Source organism: Alligator sinensis, unplaced genomic scaffold (assembly GCF_000455745.1).
Source record: "Alligator sinensis unplaced genomic scaffold, ASM45574v1 scaffold273_1, whole genome shotgun sequence".
Taxonomy (NCBI): domain Eukaryota; kingdom Metazoa; phylum Chordata; order Crocodylia; family Alligatoridae; genus Alligator; species Alligator sinensis.
Window position 1 is genome coordinate 1,486,374 of NW_005841943.1, and position 9,596 is coordinate 1,495,969.

The following is a 9,596-nucleotide window of genomic DNA, read 5'->3' on the forward strand; positions in this document are numbered from 1 at the left end:
ATAACCCAGAAATGAGAAGTGTTGTAGCTATGATGGTCTCCAATAAAAGATATCACCCCAAACAAACAAACAACTCACCCCTTGTCCATGGAAATGCATGATTAAGTGGCCAGGGCACCAACCAAGTCTAACTTACTACCGTACCCTGGTCAAGTCTCATCTCTTCTTTCCCTTATACCCTTGTGCATTTAGGCAATGAATACTTCAAAGAAGAGACCTGTTTCACCACACGCGTTTGCACAAGAACTAGCAAATATGGCTCTACTCCTAGCATCACTGCAATGCAGACATATCTTGGGAACTCTTTACTGGGCATCTTTCAGGAGAGGGAAGGCAGGAGAATATTTCCCATGAGCTGCAGAATTAAAAAAATGGTCATAAGGCACATAGTTTATGTATAATTGATCATTTTATTGGAGTCTACTAAAAGATGTTTGTTCTTAGAGAACTACCATGTTTGGTAGGCAGTTACGTTGCTTAAGTTCACCGCACATGTTGAATCAATCTCCAAATACATAAATATCACTTCATTTGATCCTGTACATATCCTGACATCTTTCATACAAAAAGCTTCTCCCAAAAGCTGTACACACAGGACCAATTCTATAACTTATACCAAAATCATATTCAAGACCCATGGATTAAACATTTTGGTAAGTACTACACAGTAGAAAAATGTAAGAAAGTCTAAATATTGTAACAGCTTAGATTCATTTTGTACTTGAGTGAAACAGTGTAGGGGGACACAATGAGCTTACTAATCTAGTCAAAGACATTTTGTCATTAATACTTAACATACAAAGGCAAATATCAGTTACCAAAAGTTGTTTATTAACAGCATTACCAGGTTTCCTCTACCCCATGAAAAGTCTGTCATTCCTATTCTTAAAGTGTGAACCTTCAGACCACCTCCATCTCTGGGGAAGGAGGAGAACAGGAGACTCTGCTGTAAAGGACAGTTACTTGAATAGTCAGGTGGGAAGACCAACATTTTATTAAGGCTGCAGGCAATTAAGTCTGCACAGCACTTGAAGATTACAAAACATCAATGTTTTCTATAAGCACAAGTGCATGGCTTAAATTATAGGAGTACTGTTTAAAAACAGTAATCTTAATAAACATCAATATTGCCAAAATTAGGAAAACAAATGATTTACCCAACCAAGACAAGAAAACTCAGGTTCTTAAAACATATTGTCAACTTAAGTAAATCATAACTAGCTATGTAAAATCCAAAAGAGTTTATTACAAAAATAAAATCAATCAGAAAAATGCCTGAATGTAATGCTGCTTGGAAGAGATTAAACATGCTGGCCTACATCTGCTCCAGGGCCCCTATAAACCAGAGCAAGATTAATAAGACTACTTATATACAATCTCCTGAAAAGCACAAGCTGTTACTGTTGTGGCTCCAGTTGCCATGTTTTCAATAAGGGAAAATGAATTCTAAACATTTAAAGACATGTAAAAGGGCAGATACTAGCGAGTTCAGAAAACCCTCACTCCGTATGGTTGCTTAAATATAAAAAATAGACCAAAGACCAATACAGCAGCCTTTATATCTATTTTATGCACCCAGCAATTGCAACTGTAAAGTCTATTCCAAAATACTGTCTATCAAGTTTGAAAATTCAATGATTACACCAGAGAGACCCATTTTTGAGAGAGTCGTTCTTCTATTATGACATTTTGAAGAGAAACCATGCACACAAACAAAGAACTATCAAATGATGTCACTTGGTTGATAACATAACACCAAGAAAGCAGCTTTTAAAGATACAGCATGCAGGTCCATTTCTTTCTCTATTAAGCTTATTTACAAGCCATACATACTTTAATATTTTGGTAACCTTTATAAAGTTTTAGACCTAGCTAGAAATACAAGTTTCCCCAGTAGCTATTATTTAAGACATCCAGTAAGCACAACCCACTTGAAATCACAACAGCAAAAATAAATGTGAGTGCTTATTTATAAAGCCACCAAACAGTTAACAGTGATTTCCTAGTCTCTTCAGATGAGTATGTTAGAATCTGCCATATGATATAGGGAAATTTTTGGTACCAGAAAGTGGTGCTGCCTGCCAATGATGTGACCTTTTGAGGTGGCATGACAGCTCTGATTGAAGGTGATTCCATGTTTTGCAAAAGGCAAAGTCATGGTTTCAAACCATGCAAGCTGAAGTCTTCCACAATGGGATTTCATATGCATCTACCTTTCAATGAAAGGTAAAATGACATTATTGCCCTTTAGATCGTGCAAAAAACACACCAAATAAGCCAGAAAGTGTCAGTACACAAGAGATTTTAAGCATGGATTTGGATAAAATAAGTGCATAAGAACCCCAGATATTATGGCTTAAAGATTTGCATAAAAATAATGTTCTACACAGATATGCATTTAAATGAATGACACTAAGTGCAAATGGGAAAAATTAGTTTGAGATAGCTACTTAGCTCCTTTCCCTTAGACAGAGTCAAAACAAGTCACATACATGCAGAATCACTATTCACTTTACAGGAAAAAAACATCAGCCCTATTGGAATTGATATTCAAAAAATGTCTTTCCACTTTCTTAAAAGACAGCTATGTAGATATGTACATTTTTTAAAAACAGGTTTTTATTCAGTGAGTAGCCAAAGCAAGTTTGCTTATCAGATTACTACCCGCTCCTTCCCTTTCTCACTCAGCCCAGCCAAATCCAAATCATTGCTCTAGCAGCATCAAAACAGTAGTGCAAAGTTGTTGCAAGACCCTCATTTAGAATTTTGCCATTCTTTTGGAAGGCTCTGTTAATTCATTGTTTGTGGTGGGGTGGGAGTGGGTGAAGAAAAGGGAAGAGAGAAAGAGTGATGAGTTAGTTCTTATGAGCAGATACTCGTTTGCTCATTAAGTGTTTTTTCACCTGCTGCTCATCATACTGGCCATATGTTACAGCTTTGGTAAACTGTTCATTTTTTTAAAGTTCACAATTCCTCATTTTGACATGCACCTACAACATGTGAGTTGAACTGCACAACAATAATAGTAATGTCATCTCTGTACATCCGAGCCAACTCTTCTGGAAGACTAAGCATCTTGGACAGCCGCTCATGATCAACAGTGCCAAATTCATTATTACCCACTGCATGACGTATCAAATGGGTTGCAGCATTCTGATCTTCAAATACTGATGAGATTCTTGCTCTCCTTTCTGTCAGGAGACCATGCATCTGTCCCAGAGTTACCTTGTAGCCACCAACCGCTATTGGCTGCTGGTGATGAACACCGGTGAGGTACTCTCCTACAATTCTAACCACATCCTGTCGGTGCATAGTCTCCCATAGGCCATCTGTGGCTAACACCAGGAATTTATCCTGAGGTCTTAATTTGTGGTGTATGACCTCTGGCTCAGCTGTTAGATATGGAGGGGTATGATAGTTCGGAGGAATAAACTTTGTGTATTCATTGTCATTCAACTGATCTGGGCCTGATTCTATTACTCTCTTCTGAAGGTCAATGCTCCATTTAAATTTCACATCACCAAAGGCTCTGAAAGGCATCAATAAGCCTAATAGCCTGTCTTGCTTCACAAGACTTTTCTCTTCAGCTTTTGGGTGTTCTGATTTTATTCGCTCTATTTCACGCTCATTCTGCGCATTATGATCATAGGACAGATTAAGAGCAGACCAAGACCCATCTTCTTCTTGAACGCCAAGCATCGCCCTGCTGTCACCTGTATTGGCAACGTGCAAATCAACACCATCTACATGAGCCACACAGGCAGTTGCACCTGAAAATGCCACTCGCAGCACCAAGTAGTTGAGAAAAGAGTTTGGATCTCCTACTTGAGCTTCCAAAGAAATATCATTATCAAGCCTCTTGAAAGCATTAATTAAAGCCTCTTTTACATCAGTGGTCTCTCCAGTGTTGAGGTCTATAAGCTCCTGCCAGTAAGTTCGTAGACTATTAAAATAAAGTTTAGAAGCTTCCTTACTAAAATAATCATTGGGATGCTTGTGCCACTGTAAAATGGGCAACAGAGCTCTGCCACTCTCCACTGCATTTTCTATTTCAAGTAGAGTCTCGTGAGGTAACAAAGAGACAGCAATGTAGTAAAAGAGTCTTTCACTGACAGCTTGGGCACAGGCACAACCTGCATGGCCATCAAATACACCTAGAAGCATCCCTCGTGTTTGCAAACATGTGGCTGCACTTCTCCTGTCTTCTATTGGAGCATTAGCAGGTAACTGGTTGCTATCAAAGCCAAGAATAGAGCTTACATTTTTACCATCAAATTCTGGGACTTTAAAACTGTATTCATTTGCCTTCAAAATGCTGTTAACCTGTGGAGGAGTAAGGTAAAATCTCTGTGGTGTTGAAACATAGCTCCTTGCATGGATAAACTGATTAAAATTCTCCTTTGGCCTATGAAGTGTTGCAAACTTCTTCTGAGGTGCATATCTCAAATGATTGTGAGCAAAGTGAGGTGGGGACAAACAACAAAGATGTTTGTGGTGGCAATAACACACAGCACTGGATAGCCTGCCAATCTCACAGTTACGAATCAATGGAAATAGATGAGTTGGTGCTGGCATGGCATCAGAGAATAATGGCAGCCTGGAGCTTCTGACTGGAATTGCTGCAAGACAAGAGAAATAACTAGGCTTATTGGAACAGCTGAATACTGCATATTTTGCCCCCCCACGCCTCTGCTTGAGACCAAGTTAGTGTTTAGCACAATCACGTGTGGAAGTTATATACCCTGAATCTTTTGGATGAAAAGGAAATACATTACAAAAAATGCTAAAAGAAGTTATCCTGTAGTAAGATAATGAAGTTACACTGTTATTTCAATACTTTGATTTTTGTACTTTCATGCTTTATACCCAATTCAGATACAAGGAGAAAAATTAGAGCATCATCCTTGGGCTGTTGATTCAACTTCTAAATTAAGCTGAATGGATGAACAAGCTAATAGATTATATCCTATAAGGCTGTCACAGTGATCCATTTTCCCACCCTTGGACTTCCTAGAACAGGAGCCAGATAATGTTGTAGAGGGCAAAAATCAGGCCTCAATTTAGAGGAAAAGGAGGAAAGAGAAAGAATTCATCACTGCTGACAGGCAAAAGTAGCAATTTAGAAAATTTTCAAATGTAAGTTTCACATACCTTTTGTCTGAATTAGGGTAAAATTGCAAAACAGAGGAGAGGAATGGTAAGGCACCAAAGGTCAATAGTGGAGTTTAAGTCTCCCTCAATTTCTGTAAACATTGCATTAAACACCAGCTATAAATGATGAGTGCAGTATATATGACAGCATTTTGTGTGTATACTTGTATTATGCAAGGGCACCAAAAGCCTTATGTAGGCATTTTTTCCCCTCACTGAAGAAATCTTGCTATAGAAGGTGAGCTGAAGTACCATCAAATGGAGTCACCTTCACCTTTATATTATTTTTCACATCAGTTCCTTCTAACCGATCTCCAGGATAACTTTTGCCACAAAGAAGGGATTATGTACAAATGGATGCTTACTGCCACAGTCCCATAACTACAATAAAGCTATCTAAAGGAATTCACACTAAGTTCTGGTTTACTAACAATTTTAATAATGCTCCATTAAATGGGAAACTCAACATTTAAATGGTGAGGCAAAGGTAACTGAACCAGAAAAGGTTTGAAACTATAGGTTATGCCACATTCTACTGACCTTCTGCTTTTCAAATGTATTAAATGTAAAAATAATTTAAACACAGAACTGAGTTTGGACATGATAGATTCTCCACTGGACAGAATGAAGATACCCTAAGTCTAGAAGTCTGGGTGATTTGTGTGTTGTTCTTATGCTGGTATAAACACGACCAACTCTGGACCTCAGTTAAGTCTTTAGGCCAATAAATGACTACTTCATCTTCTAGCCTCATCTTCTAGCCTTCCCTTGCACATTCACAGGCTACTCAATTTCACCCAGTTACCCTGCATTGAACCACAATTTTGTCTGGCTAAGCTGAATTTTCCAAAAGGGCATCCAGTCACGGCTTGAAGAAATCAAGAAACAATCCATCACTGCCCTCAGCAGTCTGTTACACACTGTTAAAAATCTGTGCATATATTCAATTTGATTTAGTCTCCTTTCAGCTTCCAGCCATTGGTTTCTGCACCAGATTAAGCAGCCCTTTGATATCCTCTTCCCTAATGACGATATTGATAAACTAATCAAATAAATGACCCCTCATAAAAAATGATCAGGTTCCATCTGTTTAGCTCTTGCTTACTGTAAGGCATATTCTGCAACCTACAAATAATTTATACCGCTTTCCTGTACCCTCTCCACTTACTATTTCCTTGCACAGGAATTAGGACAATGCATGTAGTTTTGCTATACCCGTCTCATCAATGAGTAGAGGTGCACCGATACACCAGTCCAATATCGGATCTGTACCGATATGAAGAAAACTGTCTATATCAGATATCGGCCCTATGGAGCTGATAATTTGGCCAATAAATGCCCATGCTGCGCGCAGCTGCAGCGCAGCATGGAGCAGAACTGGCAGCGTGGAGAACTGCCTCCAGCTGGTCAGTCGGAAGGGCAGGGTAGGGGCGTGAGGGGGGACAGATCAACGTCCCATGTGGTGAGGGAGGGGGCAGGAGCAGGTGCTGCCCAGCCAGGGCAGGGGAAGTGGGGCGCGCAACAGAGTCACAGCTCATGGGGTAGGGGTGGTTCCCGCTGCTGTTTGCACCCCAGGAGGCAGGTGGCATGTGCCCCCAGATCTGCATGGTGCAGGGCAGGCAACAGTTGCAGGGTGGAGCTGGAGTCAGCACTTCAAGGCTCTTCACTACATGGGATGGAAAAAAGAGGCAGGAGCTGCCCCCCACTCCCCCCCGAGCACTGCCTGTTTTGCCCCCCTGCCCCAACTGGGCAGTGCCTACCCCTGCACCCTCCCCTCACTGGGGTGGGGGGTGGTGTTGATCTCCACCCCCACCTTCCACCACACTGGACCTACCATCTGGAGGCAGCTGTATTGGATTGATATCGGCCAATATGCCTCCTTGAATACTGGCTATCGGTATCAGCCCCCAAAATATTAGTGCACCCCTATCAATGTGGCATACAGATGTGGAGTCACCTCCTTCATGCCAGTTTACATTAGAATCACATTAGCTAATGTTGCTAAATCATCATATTAGGAACCTGCATTGCATTCTTTGTCCCAAGTGTCCAATTCACAAGGCAGGCAGAAGGCAAAACTCCCACATTCTTCTGGAAAAAACTGCTTAATCTTAAAGGGATTTCTTTTTAAAATTATTTGAGACTGCATGCAAAAGGACAGGGCAGTTACTCTTTTAAACTTTAGAATGAGACTGAATGGAAAGTGGTTTCTTAAAAGAAAAAAGAAAAAGAAAAAAGAAAAAGATGAAAGACAAGAGACGCTACAAACTATACTTTACACAGATCTTGATTAAGTTACTTAAGTAACCTCTCCTGAGTACTGAACTAACTGGCAAGGCTGAAGAAGCACACATTTTACTACTACATACCTCAAAGGTTTTTATTGGAGCATTAAAAAAACAATTATGCAATTAAGTTCCACTACAGCTCAGCAAGCTCACTGTTTGACAGCCAAAGGTAGTCAACTAGAGAAGAGTATTTGGCACCTACAAGCAGTGACATAAGCTGAGCTGGCGCTCAGGCCAAACCCTGCAGGAAACGGGGAGGGAAAGTGAGTTTTGAGAGTACGGCGTGCCATGGGGCATAGGCTCTGAGGAGAGGTGAGAGCACTTCTGAGTATTGCAATAAGCGCTAGGCCTTCACAATTCTGTTCTTTCTTTAGCTCCTGATTTAGGCCTTAAGCCTCTAAATGCATGCAGCATCTGCCTAGACTAAAGTTGACTTAATTCATATCCACTTTCCTTACACCTCACAAGGTCCTCAACGTCTGGGAAGCCTGACAAAAGAGCCGTTTCTCATTGCTTCATCACTGTTAGGGAAAGTAATGAAACATCTGCTTGTATACTTAGGTAGTTCTGCATTGACTTTCACTCAGCAGACATCTGAAAAGTCTTGTTTCAAGATAAAATATGTATTGTAAATTTGGCTGCATTTCTCCAGGAATGATTTCTATCCAACCTGTTCAACTAGGTCTGATACACATTCATAGTTTTGTGGGCCAAAAGTGTAAGAAAGGTTCTGCAGGTATACTTGTTACTAGAAAGGCAGCATCTTTGAAACTTAGTGCATCAAATTTTCATATCAGTGCACATAAAAGTCTGTTTGTGTTCTACGTCATATCTCTCTGCAACAACAGCGGAGTTCAAATGACAGAATTGCTGAGAGCTTTGTTGCGGATCCCTATGAGGTAAAAATACAATTGGAAAGTTGCTGTTCTATTGGCTCTATGTTGCCAGCAAAGATTAAACTGCTGAAAATCTTGGGTTTATCACTAGGACAATTTGTAGGGCATTCAAAGGCAGATATTAAATTTTTAAAAAAAACCCAACGGTGAGTGTCGGCTCATGTTCTCCACTTTCATCTTCATAATGCCAAAAAAATCATAGGCAAGTAGGGCAGGAAGGGACCTCCAGAGACCAACCACTTGCCTGAGGCAGAATCATCCCTATTGAAACCATACCATACAATTCATAATCTGATCTACCACCAACCGGACACAACACAGACCTAACGCCCTAGCCCGCCACAGGAAAAGCTGGGGAATCACAGCAGCCAACATCCCTGCTTCTGAAATGTTGTCAATACATGCTCAAGAGATCATGGGTAGTGCACTGCACCCCTCGCTACAAAGGAAGGCAAAAACCCTCACAACCTGACCATGGGGCAGAAATCCTTCCTCACATGAAATATGCTGATCTGCCTGATCGTGAGCAGAGGGGCAAGACCCTCTAGCAAGGCACCTCTGGCTTGGATCCCAGCACTGGCACACCCCAACCAAAGTTCTCAACACCCAATGCCTCTGAGACTGCTTAAAAACACCTGAACACATGTAGCAGAAAAGGTGGGGGGAGGGGCAACTACTGTACTGAAGGGTACTGTCAGACCCTGTCTACGTTTGTACCAACCATACACTCAGCCCAATAAATGCCTGATACTTTGGTTAGCATACATGGCGCTAATCTGCCTTCCAATGAAACCCACCTTCTACACATTTCCTGCAACGTGCCCTGCACGCTGGCCTGTTTCCTTTGCCTGCATCCTTCACCTACCGCAACACCCCTCCACCTACCTCTTGCACACCAGGACCAGGACACCCTACCTGACAGCAGACAACCCCAGCAGCAGCTTCACCGCACCCACGTGAGGCAAATTACTCTGCACCTGCCACTTCCACTCAGAACCAGAAGGGCCTTTACTCTGCCAGCGTCCTCTAGTGCCTGGCCAGGAGTGGCAGAAGCCAGGCGGGGAGGCAGAGGCCAGCCCGGCCTCCAGGTGCGGGGGCCCGTAGGGCTCTGACAAGGCTGCGCCGAAGGGGGAGGGGCTTAAAGCGCGTTATTTCGAAGAGCACCAGGCGGGGCGGGGGGCGGGTCCCGGCTCCCCCCTCCCCCCCGCGCGGCAATACGTACCGATGCGGCGCGGCCCGGGGCACACGCACATTCTCCTGG

General features: G+C 42.1%; 1 protein-coding gene across 2 annotated transcripts; it reads right to left on the reverse strand.

Annotated features, from left to right (window-relative positions):
- Nucleotides 1-397: 397 nt before the first annotated feature.
- PDP1 (pyruvate dehyrogenase phosphatase catalytic subunit 1) lies at nucleotides 398-9,590 on the reverse strand. 2 transcript variants are annotated; one of them, XM_006019993.3, is made up of 2 exons: nucleotides 9,558-9,590; nucleotides 398-4,619 (listed from the first exon to the last, which is right to left on the reverse strand). In XM_006019993.3, exons 1-2 carry the CDS (start codon nucleotides 9,586-9,588, stop codon nucleotides 2,965-2,967), a joined length of 1,686 nt encoding a protein of 561 aa, XP_006020055.1. In that variant the 5' UTR covers nucleotides 9,589-9,590; the 3' UTR covers nucleotides 398-2,964. The 2 variants fall into 2 exon arrangements, with proteins under 2 accessions (XP_006020055.1, XP_006020056.1); XM_006019994.3 differs by lacking the exon at nucleotides 9,558-9,590 and adding an exon at nucleotides 9,251-9,527.
- Between the last annotated feature and the right edge of the window lie 6 nt (nucleotides 9,591-9,596).